The following is a 22,051-nucleotide window of genomic DNA, read 5'->3' on the forward strand; positions in this document are numbered from 1 at the left end:
AAAGTGGTCAAAAACACTTCAGAAGTTGTAAGTTGGTATAGGTAATTCGCTTCATCCTACTTCATTCCTAAAAGCAAAAGATATAGATTGCAGTCCTTTAAAATCTTAACAGGAAAAGATTAAGAAATAGCTTTCCTAGCCAGTATGTAAGCATTGTATTGTTGCAACATGTCTACAAGACAATTGGAATCATCTTTCATTCTGTCATACCTTTCCCCTCTCTTCCCCCTCTCTCCTTCTTCCTCTTCTACCCTGTTTACTTTTCCTGCTTTCTGGTTTACCCTTTTAGCAATACAAGATCAAGACAAGCTACAAGGCATTTGCAGCAATCCCTACAAACACATTACTTATGGAACAGAAGGTTAGTGTTTGCTCAAAGATGTGGGAATTGCATTATGTATTTGAGACCATTCAACTTTACGTACATATTCTAACATTTCTGTGGGGCATATGGCAGAATGCAAACTCTGGGAACTAACTGCTCAGGGTTATAATTACAACCATTTTTCAGGGTCAACTACTTTCCACTGAAGATCAAAACTTTTGCTAATCTGAATTTCTACACACACACACCAAAAAAACCACCAAAACAAACTGTAAAAAAAAAAGAGAAAATGAGTCCTTAAAAGTCCTAAAGGAGTTGCCATTTATGGCAACATCTCAAAGTCTGTTTTGTTATTGGAAAGTTTTTGGAGCACTGCTATTCTGGGACCTACCAATCAGTAGGTCTTGGTCAGTTAGTGATTATTCAAGGGTTATGCTTATACTAGTAAATTTAACATCCCAAGATAGGCCAATTTGACCAGTTATATTGTTAAACTGTGGGAATGGTTCTGGACATTGCACTGGCCTCTGTTAACTACCATTCTCCCAAACAACTTCCCTAAGCACTTCAACAATCAATCAACATGGGCCAAGGGTCTGTTCCCAGTAGGTAGTTTGGACTAACAATCCTTTTCTGTAGGTCATGATGACAGATCCAAAGAACAGGCTGAGAGAGTTGGGGCTGTTCAGCCTGGAGAAGAGAAGGTTTCAGTGACTCCTCATAGCAGCCTTTCAGTACCTAACTGGGCCTAAAAGAATTCTGGAGAGGGACTGTTTACAAGGGCATGTAATTATAGGAAAAGTGGTAATGGCTTTAAACGGAAAGAGGGTACATTTAGATTAGACACAAGGAAGAAATTCTTCCCCATGAGGGTGTTGAGGCTACCCAGAGAAGCTGTGGATGCCCCATCCCTGGAAGTCTTCACGGTCAGGTTGGATGGGGCTTTGAGCAACCTGGATAAGTGGAAGGTGTCCCTCACCATGGCAGCGGGGTTGGAACTAGGTCATCTTCAAGATTCCTTCCAAACCAAACCATCCTCTGATTCTATGAATGGTCTTTGTTGACTTTATTTACTACCAAAGACAGCCAACAAATTCAGATATATTTAGGTAATGCATCTTTGAAAGTCAATTGAAAATTTGGATTTTGCATAAAGGGTTCAAAATACCCACCGCTGTCCATTTTTAATTTTTTTTTTCCCAAATTGGTTTTAGACAAAAGAATAGCCAACTAAGTTTAACAAAACTTTCCTACTATGAGTAATGAGCTAAGTGTCTTACGTGTTTAAAGGCATGCTTAATCACTCTGACATCCATTTTATAGCTTTATCAGAAAAATCTTTCTGTGGACCCAGTTCAGGAACTTAGCCTCAGATTAATTTCTGCAAGATTAAGCATTTCTAACTGCTCATTTAAATATGTATTCACATACACAGCTCAGTTGATTTCATTAGGAGTTTGAAGAGCCTGAAGACGGTGGAGAGGGTATAAGAATTTTGAAGATAATTTTCCCCTCAAAATATTACTGATTGTGATCCAGTAGTTGCCAGTTAACTGTTATAAATAAGATTTTTTTTTTTCCAAAAAAGGGACATTATTTTCTTTCCCAATGTTCTTTTAAACTTGGATAATTTTTAAATTAGTGATGTAAAACCTAATCCTCCTCTTCCTTAAATTTTGAATGCACTGACAAAGGCTAAGTGTGCAATAGCATGCAGTGTGATTCAACAGAAATGACTCTGTAGAAGAAAACAGTGGATGCAGGGGATACTACACCCCCATGGAATGTATTCTGATAGAGTTTTGTTTGGTCAGAGTGTCTATTAGTGGCTGGAAACGTTTGGTGAACTCCTGAAGTGCTGCTTCAGGTCTAACAATCTAAAAATCATCCAGTTTGTGCTCTCTAAGACTGCGCTACTCTGCAAACCAAGCTAGGAAGGTGACTTTGAGCAGGGTGTTAATTTTGAAAGTTCACTCCTGATGTGAACTACTGGGTTAATGTCAGCCATCTGACCACACGTTTTCAGAATAAAAGGGAGTCCTTTTGATGGTCTCACTGCTGTCCTCTGGGACATTAACTCGCAAGCCATGTGCTACTTGTCTCCAATACATAAAACTGAACCGTGTAATCTAATGTCAGTATTTGTAGAGAAAGCATCTCAAAAGATAGGGAATTTTATTGAAAATGCTGGCCTTGGTGTATTCTTCAGTAGTGCAAGCAGCCATGCAAAACTAATAAGAAACCGATTTTAGGTTACAGGATCTGCCTTCAGGAGAGGCTTTTGACTAATTTACTTTGAAAACTCTATGTTTCAGTATGGCCTGACTACACGCTTTCTCTCAGCTTGGGATTTATGGACAATGAATTGATCCATGTTGATCCATAACAGCAGCTAGATATAGTGCTCATAAGCAAGTCTTGTTTTGTTAGGTGATGTGCATTTGGAGTTTGTATCTTAAAGAAGCATGAAGGAGTCACATGGTAAACTCAGGTCCCATTGTACCAATCCCTAATATCCAGGTATTCCCCTAAAAATATGGGGGAGGGAACCGGGAAGGAACTCATGACACATTGTACCTTAATGACAGTAATTGTGTTGCTCCTGTTTTATGGAATGCATCTTATGCAATGGATTAAAAAGACATTAAGGACAATAAGATTTAAGTACATGCATGATATTTTATTGAGATTGAGATAATGATTATGTGGAGAAGAAGTTTTCAAGCATCTTTTTTTAACAAGGAAGGAAGGCAGGTAATATCTGCAAGGCACAGATATTACTGGGCTGTATGCATGATTAGGAAAGCATTGTCTGCCTAAAGTACTAAAAAGTGTTTTGCTATGTGGTTGAACTGGAAAAGTACATTCTCAGAAGTCAGCTTTTTCCACTGTGTGAGTAATTATATTACTTAATTTGAGTGGTCATGAGAAATAAGATTAGTCAGAACTGTGATGTGGGCGATCCTAGTGACAATTCACATGCAGTATTAATTAGATCCCATGAGAGAAAACTGGCTTGGATGTGTCATATAACGTAGAGTGTTTTGTTTGCCTCTTAATTGTCTCCTTGCGTATAACTTTCTCAAGTAATTTTTTTCTTTTATATGAGTGTAGATGCTTTAATATCAGGTGCTACTTTTCAGCTTCTCCTTATGAAACCACTAAGCTATCATCATCTTAATGTTTTTTCTAGAACATGTTCTTATCCTCCAACACGCTTTCCCAAAGTGAGTTGTTCTAATCTGTGCTCATTAGGAGAGAATAAAAGGCTTACTGAGTATATGTATGTATACTTTGACAACCCCAGAAGTGGCTTAATCTCATCAATCTCATAACTGTCATGCTTTCCATCTGTTTGAGTTTGTGTGAACCTGATGTTGCTCACATTGCCTGTGCTCTATTCAGAAAAATCCAAGACAAGATATCTCTCAGATGACTGGGCTGTAAATTCCTTCACAACCAGAAAAGCAAAATCTTGTTTTTAAGGGACTTGTTCTCAGCATGATCAGGCTCTGTCAGGGAGCGGCAAGAGTGGGCTGCTCCCAGGGATGGTGAACCAAAAGCTGGGGTGACAGCAAGGCTGGCAGACAATGTCCTCACCAGCAAGGGTACAACTCCACAGTTGCTAAGTAAGGAGAGCAGAGATGGTGATAATGAGATGATGGTAACCATGGTCAGTCAGCAGTCTCATCACAGCCACACAGATTCATAGCGATGAGGTAGGTCCACAGACTGTGATAATGAGCTCTGCTCAGCAGATGATAGGATCCACCGGCTAGAAGAGGAAGCTGGACAAGTTTAATGTAGGCATAAGGCAAAAGTTTAACAGAAAGGATTAATTAACCATTAGAATAAATTTTCAGAGACTAAAATGGGCTCTTTATCATAGAAATTGAAAAATTGAGACAGGACTCTTTCCTGGCACTTCATAAAGTAATTCCAGGCAGTTCTGTGGTTTAAAGAAAAGGTCACGCTAGGTGCTCACTGTGGTTCCTTCTGGCCTTATTAATGTTGAATCAGTGAGTCATCCCACTACTGACATTCGCTCTTTTATTGCTTCTCCAGTTACATATAAGTGATTACAGTGTATTTCAAAATTCCATTCCTAATCAGGTAGTATTTAAAAAGTAATGCATCTATTATTTAAAGATTTTATTTAGCAAATATCTGTAAAAATCTATTTCACTCAAAACAGATAGTGATGAAGAGTTTATTTCAGGGGGCTACAGAAAAATTCTTCTCTTTAAGTAGGCAGTCTCTTAAACAAGATCCTACTTCATCTTCAGAATTATATCAAATTTGAGATGTAACATCTTGGAATTGCAAACCAAAATTGTATTATCTGAACAAATCAGTGAACCTTGGTCTACAGCGAGGACTATGCAGAGGAACTTAGGTTTGCTGTATTTGTCCAGATACACATCCCCTCTGCATGCTGACTGGCATGACCGTCCCTTATCTGGGCATCATTTTGATGGAAAAGAAACCTGGGCAGAGAGACTTGGGGTGAGGAGAAGGGAGAAGGTGGTGCTGCAAATATTCTGCTCAGACTTCCCCCAATTTGGACTGTGGTGAAACCAGGATGATGGGGTGTGCCACGAAGTACACCTGATTCAGAGTTGAGGCTTATCCCACACCAAGTCTTCAGAAAGCACTAGGTTATGGTGTGAATGAAAGCACTATTGACTTATCTAGCTTGTATTTGTCAACTAATTACAAACACAAAACTATAATTTCAATTTTAAATAAATGTTGGAAAAAATCTCCTGTCTTAAAGAATAAATATTTTAGGTTATGGATTTTGTCTCTATATGACTGTTTTTCATGTTTTCTCTTGTCAAAGTGCTGTTTGACTAACTTCAAGAGAGTCTAAAACAGTCTTTCCAGATGATGTTGCACTTCTAGAAAAAGTTCAAAGACCCAGTAATCGCATCTCATCATCACCTACTCAGTGGACTTCCAGCAGTGTAGCATTCTCCACATACAAAAGGAAAATGAGAGTGTTTTGACTCTTTTTTTTTTTCTTTTCATGAAGAGAAAGAGATGCAGCTGAGTAAATATGAAAGTGATCTACTACATTGGAGACCCAGTTTTAATTTCTTGCCTTGAGGGAACTCTTATCTATTGTGTTATTAAAATCTTTTGGTATTGATCATGGCAAACACAATTTGAAGTCCCTCACTGAAATCACACAGAAGGAACCTGAAAGATGATTTTCCCCAGTCTTAGATGGCAGACCTAACTGTTGGACGATTGGCTATTATCAAGCATATTAGGAGCATTTCTGACAACACTTTGTAGTGAATATTTTCGTTTAAAAACACGTATTTTTCCCCAAGTTCTTCTGATGTGCACCTACTGAGTGAATTTCTTGCACTGAGACTACATGTTTGTGTCAAAATACTTCTCAAGTCTAGAGATCGATACCTTGTGGTAAGAAAGAAAGGAAATCATCTGTGCAATCATAGAGTGATAAAGGACCTAGTTCATCTGCAATAATAACCAAGCGTGCCAATGTAGGAGCAGGATACAAGCTCCCTCCTTCTTTCAAAGGCCTTGCAGTTTTTAATATTAATAAAGAGGAAAGGTAATCAGGTCATTTCAGTATCATCTCCCAGGATCTTCAAGGAATATATTAAAGAAACTCATAGTATATGAAGTTATGAAGTTCTGTTATACAGAGGGATTTTTTTTTTTTTTTTTTTGCATATGCTGATGACTTAGAAAATATATTGATGGGGAAAATATACAAGACAAACAAGAAGAAGCTTCTTGGCTTTTACTCAGCACAGGGTCTTCAGGACACAGTAAGAAGGAAGCTGTGTCAGATTCAGGCTGCAATATTCATGTTTTCTCCCTCTATTGATGTGCTTCATTGGTGGGCGAAACAATGTTCTATATTTCCTGTATGTTGCCAAGACCTTTGATTCTTCTAACAAAATATTGGAGGTACTGTTTGGACCATTTATTAGTATCCTTTCAGCTCTGATACAGCTTTAGCAATCAGATAGCCTGAGGGAAAAAGGAGGGAAGGATCACAGTCGTCACTGACATTAATGGCATATATGCATCACACCCTCAAAGGTGCATTTTGTAAGGAAAAAATTAGTGGTTTAGCAACTGGTTATTTCATCTGAACATTTAAATTCCATCACAAATACATTTTCACTCTCTAAATTGCACTCTTCTTTTAAATAAAAGGTCCCCATTGTTTTTCATATCTATTAAAAATTTTTGAATGCCTTAATACGAATGTTCCACTTTTGATGTAAACTGTCAGCATAGGAAGTGAAGCTTGAATGCTGTTGATAGCGCTAATCAGCAACACTGTAGATAACACTAATGCTTTAAATTAATCATAACACTATTGCATGGTAACTTCAGTAATGAGTTCAAAAAGCTAGTCATACTTTTTAATCTCACATTTTTCTCTGTGTTAAAAAATAGGCTTTGCTGGAAAAAAGATTGAGTTATATTTTCAAAAGTTAACCACACACTTAACAGAATCTATTCATAGAGGTGACAGGGATGCCTAAATGTAGTTCTCTTTGTTTTTCTCTTTCTTTGGAGGACTTGGACTGTTAAAATAAAATTATTAAAAGAAATTACATGGATCACTCTGAAGATTAAAATTTTCCTTCTCCAAAGGTTCAAAAAGGGAAAAGAATGCTGCAGCTTTCTCTAGTATGGTTCCTGCACAATGTCAGTATCCCAGAGGGACTACAGAGCACATAGGTCTTAATGCTGTGCTTACTTGAATTCTTTAGTCAATGAAGGCTACAAAATGCAAAGATAGTTGAGTTCCCAATTTCTACTGAAACTGATAGATGTTTAATACTTAAATTATCCAGAGTCTTGGTTCTGAACAGACACTTGCAGATGTGGTTGTAGTTCTTCTAGAAAGATTCCTTGGTAGCTTTTGGGTAGTTGTTTCTTGATTGCATTCACCCTCTCCCACTGCTCTGGTGAAGTGAATATGAAATAGAAACGTGTTTTTTCTTAACAACAACTTTATTATGTTCATTACCCTACTGATTTCTTGGGGGTTTTGAGAAACTTAGCAATCTCTCTGTTCTGAACCCGTGACTGATTAAAACCTATTGTTTTTCCTAGCTTGAATTAAGACTCATTATCTCTGTATACCAGGCTGCTTTGGCATTCCTGGCCCCCACAGATACTGGAATGACTCTTCTACTTCATTTTATCACTTCATTTCATGTTTACTGGGAGGATGTAATCTTGAAGTTGAACCAGAGCCACAGTACTCCAGTGTGGTGCTGAGCCCTCTTTTGCTGAGCCCTCCCCTTCTACAGGATGGTCTGTTGATCTCAGAATTTAGCTGGGTAACACTGATGAAATAGGAGAAATGAGAAAGCCTATATATCTTCCATCTTTTGTCTTGGGATAAGATTGCATTAATATCTGTATACCAGAAATAATAATTCCTTTATTTTTTCCTTTTGAACTACAACTACTTCAAGGTCAACAGGTTTGTCTGACACTGGAGGGGAGGGAAGAAATGTGTTTGGAAAGAAGCTGCTCTTAATTTTTGCTTACTGTGCTACCTGACAGAACACGTGGTGTTCCATAAACATGCTTCTGTGCAGGATCATTTGTGGATGGTATTAAAATAATATTAAAAATTAATTGTCATGAACTTTTCAGTTATGTCTACAGAGATATATGCTGCCACTAGCTGGGCAACAAGAGAAAAAAAAACTGTACTCAGCAAATTAAACTAATAAATAATTACTTAAGGATGTGCTTATTTTCTTTGTTTTAAAGATTCTGCCATTATTTGTCCCAGCTCCACATACACCTTTTATTACTGATCTCTGTCTCACTGGGATAAGTCCATTCCCACAGAACCCTGCATGCATGAAAAAGTGCTTTACTGTCATACTCTATTTTGTTTGTTTGTTTGTTTTTGGTTTTGTGTGGTTTTTTTTTTTTTTTTCTCCTCTTATTATAATTTATTTTTTGGAATAACTAGCAAAAGGAAACATCAGAAAAAACATAATGTGTCACATAAAAAATCCACAAACCCTGTGGTTGCCTCCTGCGTAGTCCAGCTTCACACATCAGCAGGCTTCCAGAGCAATTTTTGGTCTCAGCACTGAGTCTGTTTGAAAATTGCCTCAAAGCAAAAGGGGTGATGGCAGTGAGAGTGTGCCTCACAGACTGGACAAAGATGAAAAGGGAATTGAGCGCTGGAGTTTGACTTTTGAGAGTGTTTTGTGAGTTTCTTCATAAAGCAGAGGGATCGGCCAACTTATTACCACTATTCTTAAACCTGCTCCAAGTACGAGCGTAGGAAAGTAGGAGGTATAGCCAAACACAAGAAGCTTGTTTTGGAGAGATTGCATGCCTGTTTAGATGAGCTGTGTTTTCATGTGGTTTCACATATGTTTAGTGCATATTTCACATTATCCAATTCTGACTTAGGGCTAAGGTCCAAAAATGGTGAGCACCATTTTTGTTGCAATGTGGAATCACCGTCCTCTTTAAACAAGAGGCACTTTTAAAGAAAACAACTACTGGAGGAAAAAGAAGTGCCTCCAACGTGCTTGGACCCCCTCCTTGTCTGCTGGCTCACAGTTAGTGTTTTTGCCCTGATGGTACCTGGCTGGCAGCCCCTGATGCCTCCATGGCACACAGCCATATCCACTGCTAAGTCGGGGACATTGCCGAAGGAGAAGACAATTTAAACTGGCAGTTTCTGATCTCTAAAAGTAGAGACAGTTCACCTAGCTGCCTCTCTGCAACCCCTTTCCCTCCAATTCAGAATCAGAAGATGGTAACCTGAAGAACCTTACTAGGCTTGTAATTCCTTCTTTTTCTATTCTGACATGGTGAAATGAAAAGTGACACATTTGGAAACATAAGATTGCAAAAAGTGTATGTTTGCTTCATTTTTAAAATTTTCAACTCAGTATCACACTGAAATTTTTTGAATTGCAGGCCTTAGAAGAGCCAACAAAGACTGCTAGTGTGACTGAAGGCACTGCTTTGGACACCCATTCAGAGGTAATACTGTTATATCTCTTTCAAATCTCTATTTGAAATCAAAAAGCAAAGGCTAATGGAATGATATCTCCTTGTTTTTCAGATGTGCTCCCCTGCCCAGCTCAGACAACAAACAGAAGAGCTGTGTGCTGTCATTGATCAAGTGCTGCAGGACCCATTGACTATGGTAACCCATCAGTATGTGGATTGACTTTTTATCTTCCTTTCTTTTTGTCTCTAGTCGTTAATAAGTCTGTTCTCTGTTCAAAATAATTTTCCAGCGCCGATGCGAATCTTCGCCAAGTTTTCTGCAGATGAGCACGGAGTCAGATGTTGGCAAGGTAGGTGGAAAAGCCCACTCACACACCAAGGGTTCTTTCCAGGTAGGCATTAAATCAAGCAAAATCACAGTAGAGGCTATGGCAACAGAAAGCTGCAACTGAGAGATGCAGTGTCAGTAGAAATGCCTGGCAGTTTAAAAGACATGGAAGGACAGAACTGTAGTTCTGGAGTTATATTACAAAAGAAAAGGCTTCAGAGGCTAGGATCCACAAGGAAGAAATCTGACATATCTTGCCTTCCATATTGCACAGTCTCTGGCCATCTCCCAGTTTTTGACCCATCTATGTGTCCTTACTACAGTGGAGGCAATATTTCTAGCTTCAATGATTGGAAACATATTTCAGATTTTTTTTTTTTTCTTGTTCATTATTGGTTTTCAAATAACAGGATAATTGAATAAATAAGTAGACTTATTTAGTCTAGTTTAGTGCTGATTTCCTTCTAACCCTAGGCCCTCACAGGAGGGGGATGTCTGCCACATCCATTTGCCCTGGATGACTCAGGAACAGATAGTAAGAGGCATTGATAACTTTATATACTGGAGTTAAACTTCTGTTTTCCCTAAGTTATAATGAGGTGCCTTCTCGATTTGTTCACAAGGTGGACTAGCCAAGGAAAGAGAGTCCTGTACTCAGTTTGCTACAGGTAATTTAAGTTGCTTGTAGTAGCTATAGGAAAGTCAAAATGGCAGAAATCCAACTGAAAATGGGAGGAAAAGGATATTTGGCGAAGGAACACATCAAAAAGTCAATACATTAAAAATATCCTGCACAATATCCAGTCTACCATGCAAAAATAGGGCACAGAACCAGTATTCCTGAGCAGCTAAAGGCTGTAAGCACCTCAGAATGAGAGAGAAAAGTGGTTAAAATAGGGTAAAAGAGAATCATAGTCAGATCAAGACAATTTCTTGCAAATGTGAGCACAGAAAAGTACCATTTCAGGTTATTTTGTGAGCAAATGAAACTTAAATTTCATGAGGCAACCACACCTATGGCTATCTAATAATAAGCATTTCGTTATGAGAGTTCTGAGAGATAATTTAAATGCCATCCTCAATAGAAGTGGGAACAATGATTTTGAGCAGTAAAAAATGAAATAATATTTTCCACAATGAATAAAACTTTAATATACCTTATTCTCGTGTATCACACAAATCTTTCTGGAAATCTGAAGTTTTACTGAATTTGAGCAGTTGACAACTTGTCACAATGATTCAAATCTCTCTGAGTTATTCCATAGAGTAACTATTTGCTCTTAACATATCTATTTATTTTGTACAAGGTGTCAACAACACTGCAGAGAGCAGCTGGACGTGAAACCAGATATGTAAGTACTTTTATAACTAATCTACATTTTGCATGAAGAAATGTCTAATTGGTCTGCTCTTGCTAGAATACTGGGTGAGTCTGCACAGGCACCTACTCATGACTTAAGAAGTTGACTAGTACAGAGAAACGAGTATGTTAAAGAACTGCTAATTGAGACCTGGGATGTCTTTCCCCTGCTGTAAATCCACCATGGCCAGAATCTCTTCAGTGCAGTGTCTACTGATAGTTTTGCCTGTGTGAATGTGATGTTAAAATTAATTAATTCACATATTTCTTTGTTGTTGTTTGCTTTGAACATGGGGCAGGAGCAAACAGATTGTTAGAAGTGCTGAAGGGTCCATTTGGTTGTATTCAGTCTGCACTGCAGGGGATTTGCTTTGCTAGAAGTCCTTCAGTTCTTACCTATCCATCAGAATTTGGGGTTGACCCAAACTTTTCTTTCCAAGGTGTAGAGCTGGCTGAAAACCCTTAGATGAATAGAAACTGTTTTGTCGCATATATGCATGTGCCAACATAAAAAGAAAATCTCTATGTTGAATAATCTGTTCAATTATTGAAACATTAAACCAAATGAACATTAGAATTCTTACTAGCACACACAGTTACTGCAGGTTCCATATTTAACTTACAACTCATCTAGTCATGTGGTGAGAAATCTCTGCTTACTATTCTTCATTCAGCATTTCTATTGAACCTCAAGTCAAAGCAGTGCTAGCAAAGCAATAGAGGACTTCCAGTTTCATGCCAACAGAATGCTTGAATGATCAATTCAATTTTGCTTTTGAATGTGGAGACATGCAGATTTTATTGCATACAGTAATTTTTACTTGACAGATTGTGCTGGCTCATACTAATTAGAAAGGATTTTGGAAGAGAGCTTTTTAATGAAGCAGAAGAGTGTGTTTCAGAGGCAGTCTGTGAGAATAGAGTATATCTAATATCACTCCAGTGCAGATCTCTAGCTCCTAGAATTATGACTGTCAAATACCATAAATTCAGAAATGCAACTTATACACATATGGATACAGGTTTTCTTTACTGGCATAGAAAATCATCCTTCTAAATCCTTCCTTACCAGTCTCATTATACACATTTCAGGTAACCTCTTTGAAATGAGATTTACTCTTCAATTGCATCACTGAAGTGAGAAAATTTAATTCCAGCAGTTTGTACCTGTAGATCATTCTGAAGTGCCTTGGTGTCTCTAAGCTCGACATGAGGCTGGTCATCACACTTGCTTCGAAGCATAAAAGAGAGCTTCTAGTATAAAAGTAACCACTAGTAAAACCTCTAGCTTACTCTGCCAGTGGCACACAATGTACTTCTTGTATATTTAGTGCTAAATTACAGCTGTCGCTGTGTGGGTGGGAAGGTTTCCTCCACCAGAGGCTGTGTTCAGAGATGTGAGTGCTCTCAGTGAGGAGCACAGTCCTCCACCATGACTCATGTTGATGTTCTCACCACTGACAGAGGAGTAGAACCAACAGGTCCAGAAAGTCATTAAACATCTCTGTTTAACACTTGGGAAACCACACCTGGAGTCCTGTGATCAAACCTCTGCAAGGTCTTTGCCATGGAAGGACAAGGGAAGAGTATGGTCTTCCATCTCCAAATGTGCTGAAAATTGTTTTTTTGCTTGAAACTGTAAGAAGAAATAGTCGAATCAATGAAAATCCAAGTGTAGTGGTCTTTCTACAGAGGATGCAGGCTGTAACGGCAGTCTTATACTATAGCTATAGCATCTATCCATTGTATCTAGTACCCTTTTTACCACCATACAGAAGAATATTCACATTTTAGAGTCTAAAGGCCTGCAAATCACGTCTATTATACATCAAGGAAGGTTATGTTATTTGTACAGAATCAATGTGTTATCCAGAGGAAGTCTTACAGAGTTTGAAGTAGCTGATAACCAGAAATCCTGGACTTTGCCACAGTGTGGGCAAAAAAACATGTGGCATGTGATTATTTCACATAGAAACACAAATACTTTACATTTAGCACATTTACCCTTGATTTTGAAAACAAGGCTTCTGCTGTTTAGTGTATACTCAGAAAAAATGTAATACTTGAGTAGGGTTGTTCTGGTTTTCATAATGTGGAGTCAGAAGGATGAGAAGGTTGGACTAATCTCTCCTTAGAATTGTTAGTGTTAATAACACTGATGCTGCAAATTAACTGACACAAGCAGATTTAGAAATGTCAGGGTTTCAATATCAAATCAAGATGAAAATTGAAATGTTGTTGCACTTAGAAAAAAGTATCCCTAAACTTTTAACAACAAGCATTCGTATTTAATTATACCTATAGACAAAATGGAAAAGACAATCTTTTAACTTACCAATTGGACATCACTACATCAGTGGTAAAAGCTTCTGTAGTCAAGCATACTACTGTCCATATATTTTTTCCTTCTCCTAAAACAGGCCTCAGAAAAATACAAGTGAAATGTCAAATGCGAATGCATTATTTTGTCATTCAGGAACTATTAACAGTGAAACAGTGAAACATCATCAGTAAAAAACCTTATCCTTCTGGATTTTTCTTCTGTCATGACTATAATAACTATGATGTTTTATGTAATACTGTACATATTTATGTTTTTTGCAGGCCAGCCTTTACAAATCAGCACCTATGATGACAGAGAGTCAGCTGGTAGGTAATGAACAGCTGTGCTATGCTGCTTTTCAAAATTTGCATAAGCACAAAATCTAAAGTAATCATTATTTACTTTATTAGACTCTGAAGGAAGTTTCAGTCAACATCCTCCTACGAAGCTGTATTGCTTCTACAGAGCTACATTGCTTCCTGCTCTACTGAATACACACCTGGTTTAAGTAACTGTAAATTGTGACACTACTTGTAAACGCATGGACCAAATGACAAACTAGAGTCTTGCTGAATCTTGAGATGTATGACAACTAGAGAGTCTATTGCTGGTTCTTGGACCCTTTCAATTTCTACAATTTTATTTATATCAAAAAATGTTCTGGCATCTATTTTCTTCTTACACACTGGTTTAAATCAAAGATGGCTTAACAAGCAAAAAACAAGGGTAATAAAAAGCAAATAAAGAAAGGGAGATTATGCGCTAGATGTTCATTTTATCTCTGACCACAATTAAATGCTGTTGAAGTCAAACTTTCTGAAGAAGAGTCAGGAGAGAAGTAATGGAGCCTGTCCAGGTGTCAGTGACCACTGGTGAATACTTAAGGAAAAAATGAGGTGTGGATGAGAGTTCTCCTCCACTGTATTTCAGCTAATGGAACTTTAGGGACTTCTTGAATCAATTTCTAATGTTTAGTAATCTTTTGCCACTTCCTTTTTCATTATTTTTTCCAGTTGCTTATTGAATCTTGTTATACTTTGGTCTCTAAAACATTCTGTAGCAACAGAGTTTATTTTAAAATAATACATTGTGTGAAATAGTACTTTATTTCCTTGTTTTAAACCTAATGCTTGACCTCAGTTCTTGTACTGAAACAGTAAATCATTTTTCTTTCTTCACTTTCTAAATAATACTAAGGATTTCCTGGATATTAACTGTAATACCCTATCAGTCCACTCTTTTTCATACAGAAAAGTCAAAATTGCTTAATCAGTCTTTGAGAATTATGGATATCGTCCCATATCTTTACGTAACCTTGTTGCCCTTTACTATGTCTTTTTTAAGTTTTTGGTTTTGAGATTAGGAGACTAAAACCACAAACTGCTCTTGTCTAGCTCTGAACACAGGACTTCCTATTTACATGGTGATGTGATAAGGTTCTTTATTGATATTTCTGTTTCTTTCTTAGCAATTCCTAGTAGTTTATTTAGTTCTTGTCTTGAGCAGTAAGCCAAAGTTTGTAAATAATGGTGTGCAATAAATCCAACATACATTTCCTGAATAGTGAGAGCTAGTGTCTGAGCTAACTTGTTCAACAGTGAATGAATAAATCTAGGATGCAGTTTAGTTTTTCTCTGTGAAATGTATCAATGTTGAATTAATTTAAGTCTCAACTGCCTTTTTATAATTCATTCACTCAGTGTCGTAAGGTCTATCTGCAACTCTTTGCACTGATATTTTGTTTTTACTACCCTGAATGACTCAGTATTATTAGCCAACTTCATCACTTTACTAGCCACTTTTTTCTAGTTGATGAAAATCCATAATTTGAAGCCCAGATTCAAGAGCACACCTCTGAGGAACTCTGTGACATCCTCCACTGTGAAATTTGAACATTCATTCCAACCTTTTCCTTCCTATCTTTTAACTGGTCTGTAAGAAATATTCGCTTTTACTCTGTAGCAGTTTCATTTCCTTAGTAGACCCTGCTGAAAGACCTTCACCAAAGGTCTTTGGAAATCCATGTGCAGCAGGGCTGCATGTCCACTGAACTTTATAATCTGTGATGCATCCTCATTTTGTTATCCCTGGTTGTGCATTTAGGGAGCTGGTGGGAAGAAAAAAACCAAACACTGAGCCTCACGTAAGATGGTCTGTTTATTCCTACTTGGTTTCATCTAATGAGTGCTCCTAGGTGCCAAAAGATTCTCATATTGCTAGTTTAAACATAACCTTCATCTGCTGTTTCAGTCAGCTTTCTTGCATCCTTGACTCTTAAATAACTGTACAAGATTTATCAGGCCCTTTCAAAAGCCATTCCCTATTATTTGTCTGTATATATACTAATTATGTTCTTTAGTATATCTTTTCCTACTACTTTGCACAGTTTGAAATGTGACACATGGTGATTTGTGATTCCTGGTGCCCTTTAGGATCCTGTAGTAAAACCTGCCCCATAGTTGGTCACTTCTCATTCTTCTGGTGCTGATCACGTCTGAAGGAGTAAATTAAATACCACATTTCATAGTGTGGCAGTTTCATGCTGGAATTGCTTTATACTTTTATTTACCCCTTGCACTTCATCTGCTCATTTTATTGTTTTGTTCTCAAACCTGTCTTGTTAACTCTGAACTCGAGAAAGTTCCTCCAGATTGTTCCTTTGCTGAACTTAGAACTGCCCTCAGTCTTCCTGTAAGTAAAGCTGAAGTGAGGAAATTTTCAGCCCTGTTCTCTTCATGCATCTTTTTCATGTCTTCGATATATCCACCAGTTTCATAGACTTCTAGTTGTAAGGGGATTTAGCAAGTTTATTTTTCTCAAAGTTTTCCTTGGCCTAATATATGACATTTTTATATTGTGGGCTAGATTTTTTTTCCACTATATGATATTTGAATAGAAATTTGTGTCTTTGGACACTTCTCTTCCTTATTCAGTTGTTTGTTGTTTTGTTTTTTTTTTTTTTCCATTTCTTTGCACTGTTCTTTGAACATCACAGAATTTATCGATCTCTTAAATCCTTTTTATAAGCTGATGTACAGCTTTTCTGAAATGTTACTGTCTTAAGAAGTATCCGGGTCACTTATAACCATTTCATCCTTCTGGTAGCTCCTTTGATTTTTTTCCTCTTTTTTTATAGCTACTTTAATTATTTAACTATCTATTTTATTTCACTTGTTTCAAGTTGCATTCACAACAGTGGAACTCTTTTGCATGTTTTTTTTTCCTACAGCAAGACTGTCTCTGAACACACTGTGATCTCTATTCATGAATAATTCTTCAGTAGTAACATTTTGACTTAGCAATTTTGCAGGATTTATGATTCAGCTAATTACTTTTTCTCTTGTGGCATCTCTGACACAAGACTAATTATTTATGGTGACCAGATATGTTGTCTCTGTCTCTATAGCTCTCAACTATGTGACTTTTATCCAATGGACAGGTGAAGCATTGGGCATGCCACTGTGACTCTCATCAACAGGTTTTCTACTCTTTCAAAAGATGACTACGAAAGACTCATGATAACAAAGTGCAAAGCCATACCCAGCACACCAATACCACACACAATGTTGCCATTATCATTAACGATAAGCAAATAAGGCAAAATTCGCATGGGACTGGTCTTGCTTAACTTGGTAGCATTTTCCTAAGTTCATTTGGTTCACACATTTTGATGTTGCAACAGTAATTCATGGTTTTCAGGTGGAAGGATTTATCAAAAGGTAATAAGAAAAGAGTGGGAAGGGACTCATAGATTAGAACAAATACATAATGATGATTCTGTATTTTGTGAGCAAGTTTAAATGATAGTAACAGAAACAACACAGTGCAGTTTGTTGTGTGAAAAGATTGTGGATAGGAGTTGTAGGGACTCAAGGCTAGACAGAAGATGAGTTCAAGCATTTGAAGAAAGAAAAGCATTAGGGAAAAATAGATAACAATCCTCATGGTCTGGGCCAGGAGTTGAAACTGGAGTATTCTAATTAGTATCTAGACATATTTTTGCGGCTTTTTTGTTCTAGAATATTTTTGTTGTGACTTGGCAGCTTGAAGTATTTTTTTTTCTCTGATTCATTAATTTTGAAGCAAACATATTACTGAGGTTCCTGTATTTCCCAGGTTTAATGCTGTTGAGCCCAAGGCTCTATGAAATAAATTAAACCATGTTTGAGAATATGACACCTCAAGAATTATGGCATGATTGATTTAAAATCAAATAGTAGTAAATTCAGCATCTTTTAAGACCCATTTCAGGTCAGAATGGAATAAAATATAGCAGCTGTCAGGTCAAACACAAAATCAGGGGTTATGGGTACATCTGTCCACCTAAAATGATTTCATGGTCTTTGAGTACTAATGAATGGCTTCTGGAAGGCAGTCCTTGCCATGGCTCTATGCCCATAATTTCTCAAGCACCAAATTGCAGTGCTGCTGAGGAAAATGTGAGTGAAGGAAACTTAAATGTGCTGAAAGAGTTGCCTAAAGAAACAGAAGGATGGAGAGAGGGAAGCAGAAAGCAGTACCAGTGCTAAGGGCTTGGTCTTACTCCCCTCCCTGCCACAAGCCTGGGCAGCAAGCAGTGCCTGGGCAAACCTACTCCCTTTTCTGCTCCCAGACTTGCAACCTTGCTCTTCTGCTGGCCCAGAGCAGCATCAGAGGTCAGTGCCTCCTCCACACTGCTCTCACTGTGGGTCTGTCCCTTTTATGCAGCTGTTGTGAAAAAGACAAATCCGTGTACCGTGAGTTGAAAAGGACTAAATACATTCATTTTAGTCTTGGCTTAGTTTAGCACAGAGCCAGTGGAAAACATAATATACAGCATAGTATCAGACATGTGATTGAGAATTCAGATCTTTCCTGAAATGCGAATATTTCAGTATGAACAAAAGACAATTTGAATTTCAAACAGGTGACCGTTATTGTTCTCTGTGCTCTGGTGAAAGACCTGCTGCTGCTTCAGCACGGAGATGGAGAAAATAATCATCTTTCCTTTCTAGGCTTTTCAGTGAGTTCAGTGATTTACTATTTAGCTGGAGGAAGAGGGAATCCTTTTAACCACAGTTATATGCCTTCACACCTTCAATTGTACGAAAGAAGAACTTCATTGTAGACTGATACACTGCCTGGAATGCTTTATTGTGTTTTTCCATCTGTAAGGCCTCTATAAGGGAAAATAAACTAATATATTCAGTAGCACATTTCCCTTTGTGAAGACTAATTTGTGGCAGAAAATAAATAGAAGGGGAATATTTTAGGGTGATTCACAGTTCAACTAGACAAATGCTCTATACTTGTATTATTAGGGCAACAGCATCTTTTTGCTGACAGTGGAAGCTGCACTGCTTCTTCATGACAAGGGAGCCAGTTCCTCACTATCTGAAAGCAGGTGCTTTCTACCATTTAGAGACTCTTTAGGTGATTCTGGCTTCTCAGTGCTGACAGAAGGTGACTGCATTGGTTGGGCTGGGCTGTGTTGCAAATTTGCCCCATCTGCCTCAGGATCCCTTTCCCCAAAACTGATGAGCTCATTGGAAAGGACCAGGAATGGTTCCTCTCTATGAGGGAATTCTTTAGTTACCCCATTTGAAGCAGAAGTCTTAAAAGACCGCAGGAGACTGTTTGTACTGAAAAGTTGGATATAAAGGCTATGCAGGCAAAAAACTCAGTGCTTGCTCTTCGTCAAGTGAGGTCTGATGGACTCAGAGCAGAAAGGAAAGAAAGAAGGCAGTTAAAGCCTCTATCCCAAGGCTAGCTCTCCTGTTTGTTGCATATTTTTATCTAATCATGTTATATTTTTGTTAGTCATTTGTCTGATTATCTCAGAGGCAGGCTGCTTAGAAACAGCATGGCATCAATAGCATATTGAAAAAGCCATGTCTTTGTTAAACATTCAGAGGCAACTTTCTGGCTTACAGGACAGCTGTTCAGGTATCCAGAATGACTTAATGTCTGTGTAGTGATACAGAGCACTGCAAAGAGTGGTTGCCATCATTGCTAGGTATCAAATAAAGGTCTGGCCATACATAGTTTGGGGATCTCTGAATACTCTGGATAAGAGGAAGTGACAGTGACTTGGATAGGAAAAAAAATGGACTCAGAGGATTTTAGGCCTCTGTTGAGAGGAACAGGATTGCAACTGGGACCTAGCTCAGCAGTTTCAGCAAGATCTCAGGGACAACCAGTATCATAATAACAGTTCAGTCTTCTGACTTTTGAGGCAAATATCATGCAAGCCTCATTTCCATAAAGCCAAAACACCTTCTGCCACTGAAGAAGAGTGGCCATGTCCATACCATCTATTGAGAGGCACCCTGGCCCAGCCTATTCTCCTATTTGTGATTGTGTGCTTGCTGACTTGGGCCAAAACCATGCCAGGGAGCATCCTGACACTGAATCCATACAATTGATTGTGAGTCAACTCTGGAGTTTGTGTCTTGACCCCGTATAATTTGCTAATAGGGCCGTAGCTATATGATGATAACCCATGGCTACCATAACATTTTTCAGTGCTGTTGTGGCAAAATGAACACTTTCCTTGGGAAAACTAAGTCTTAGCTCATTTCTCAGCAGTGTCAGTTGTGCCACCTACTATCAAAGGAAGAGTTCAAGTTTTTAGTTTTGGATCAGAGATTTTATATTGCTTGTCAGGGAGCTAATAAAGTATTTCAAATTCTGGTTGCTGGCTGATATCTGCCATTCGGTTAGCAGAGTCAGACATACACATATGACTCAGTACTTGAGTGCATGATGTTTAGAAAAATCTTCCTTAAAAGCATTTCCACAGTGTGCTTTTGAAAGAGTCTTCTTACATAATGTGAATAGCATATATCCTTGATGATTTCAGGTACCTCAATGGTCTTTTAATAGCATGGTTACATGGTATGGAGGAGTATTAGAAGGCCACAGGTCCTTTATTTGCATAATGATGACTTGATAACAACTGCGGTTTTATTTTTGTATTTACCTTACTGTTGAAAGCCAGGAGTCTTTCACTTTTACAAACTATTTTCAGAAATCTCATAGAGGAAGGTAAGTATTTTATGGTGGATCCTAAATGAAATAATCATGAACTATGGACTATAAATTTACTAAATGAACACTGCATCTTTCACTAAGTTGACCTTTGTAATGAAAAAGTTTTTACTGCAACTTAGCAGTTATTACTCTCTAAAAAAAAACTAATATCACCTCATGGCTGATTTTTTGCTTTCAGTTGAATATATTTTTTCTTATTTGATGAGGCAGATGAACAGGCCCTGAGCTATGGAAAGGAGGGAGGGGATAAAACACAAAGCTAAGGGAAGATGTTTTGCTGCCTTGGCCTTGCTCTTCCCAGGTGCCTTGTGTTCCTTCCCTGCCTCTGCCACCTCCACCTCAGCCCCTGGGCACTGCTCTGTCCTTTCCTGGGCCAGAGGCAGAAGCACAAGACATGGGAATATCTCTTGCCTCCTGCACCCTCCCCTCTGATGGCCACCCCTTTTGCCCTGTCCTTGCTGGATGCTTGCTGATTTTATTTTTAGTTGACGTGAAAATGTAAACAGCAATCTCAGCTGCATCATTTCAAGCTTACTTTCACAGTAAGTTGCTCTGTCTTTTCCAGAAAGACTGCTTAAGTGTACTGCTCTTGTAAATAGGCAGCACGGTGTTATTAAATGCACACAGTCTACATCTTATAAATAAATCTAGTGGTGAATCAAGTTTATTCTCTGCATTTTTATACCCTGCTGGGTACTGAGGCCGGTGAGCTGTGACAGCAGCTATTTCTCAGTCCCGGCCGGACAAGCTGCCCCTCTGGGCTGCACCGGCAGGAGCAGCTCAGCAGCAGTGCTGTTGTTGTCTGTACCAGTTGTGACAACGACTGCCCATTTGCTGTGGGGTAGCTGTAACAGGAAAGAATATAATTGACTTATTTCAAAGTTTGAATCCAATCGCAGACCCCTCCAGGACTTCAGTGCTTACCCAATTCCAATGAGGATGTACACTTTTCTTCTTCCTTTGCTTACTGAATAAGTTGTCTATTTTAAAATTATCTTCTAGTCTCCGTTTAGAGTTCATCCCACAATCCATGATGTCAGACTTTACTATAAGAATTCTGAAAATCACAGATCTGCTAAACCGACAAATTAATAGTCAATTATTTGGTTGGCTGGTAGCTAACCAAGACATTTTTTCTTGATTAAATAATCCAATTTGTCTGAAATGGGAGGTATCACACATCCATTATGATTAAATTATCCAAAACCGTACTTTGCCAAGTGAACCCTTAAAGACACTGTCAAAATCCAACATGTAATCACTGGCATTTTTCCCCGGAAGTACTTTCCTCTAATGTGTTGTTGCCTGGGTCCAAGTTAACAGCATCACATGTTGCCTTTCCTTGTTTCACAGTGTTTTGAGGATCCCAGGAAGGATTTTGCAGTGTGAAAGCAGACTTCATGTTCTTATCAAGATGCAGCTGAACAGCTAGCAAAGGCAGCCAGCAAATCCCACAAACCATAGTCTGACACCCCAGCATCTATTTTTGTTTTAGTAACAAATAAATGTCAGTGATGAGGTTCTGTGCTTAAAAACAGCTCTTACCATTTTTGTCCACAATCTTTATTAAAAGTAGGCCAGGCAGCATGAACAATTTTGGTGGTGAAGCGTTATTAATAATTAAAAAAAAAATCTAGTCAGTGTAGCCCCACTGGAATTGACTTGTCTAATAAATATTCTGTAAAT

At 38.2% G+C, this 22,051-nt stretch overlaps 1 protein-coding gene across 12 annotated transcripts in view; it reads left to right on the forward strand.

Annotated features, from left to right (window-relative positions):
* MLIP (muscular LMNA interacting protein) overlaps positions 1–22,051 on the forward strand; it is a 108,225-nt gene that overhangs the window by 59,123 nt on the left and 27,051 nt on the right. For 7 of the 12 annotated variants that reach the window (XM_065056106.1, XM_005506772.3, XM_005506774.3 and 4 more), the window contains 6 exons: positions 290–361; positions 9,287–9,352; positions 9,435–9,518; positions 9,613–9,672; positions 10,958–11,002; positions 13,615–13,659. In XM_065056106.1, the coding sequence (XP_064912178.1) occupies positions 290–361; positions 9,287–9,352; positions 9,435–9,518; positions 9,613–9,672; positions 10,958–11,002; positions 13,615–13,659 (372 nt within the window). The remainder of the gene's footprint in view (positions 1–289; positions 362–9,286; positions 9,353–9,434; positions 9,519–9,612; positions 9,673–10,957; positions 11,003–13,614; positions 13,660–22,051) is intronic. The other 5 variants (XM_065056110.1, XM_065056104.1, XM_065056108.1 and 2 more) reach the window with 2 other exon arrangements.

The sequence above is a fragment of the Columba livia genome, chromosome 3 (genome assembly GCF_036013475.1).
Source record: "Columba livia isolate bColLiv1 breed racing homer chromosome 3, bColLiv1.pat.W.v2, whole genome shotgun sequence".
Classification (NCBI taxonomy): domain Eukaryota; kingdom Metazoa; phylum Chordata; class Aves; order Columbiformes; family Columbidae; genus Columba; species Columba livia.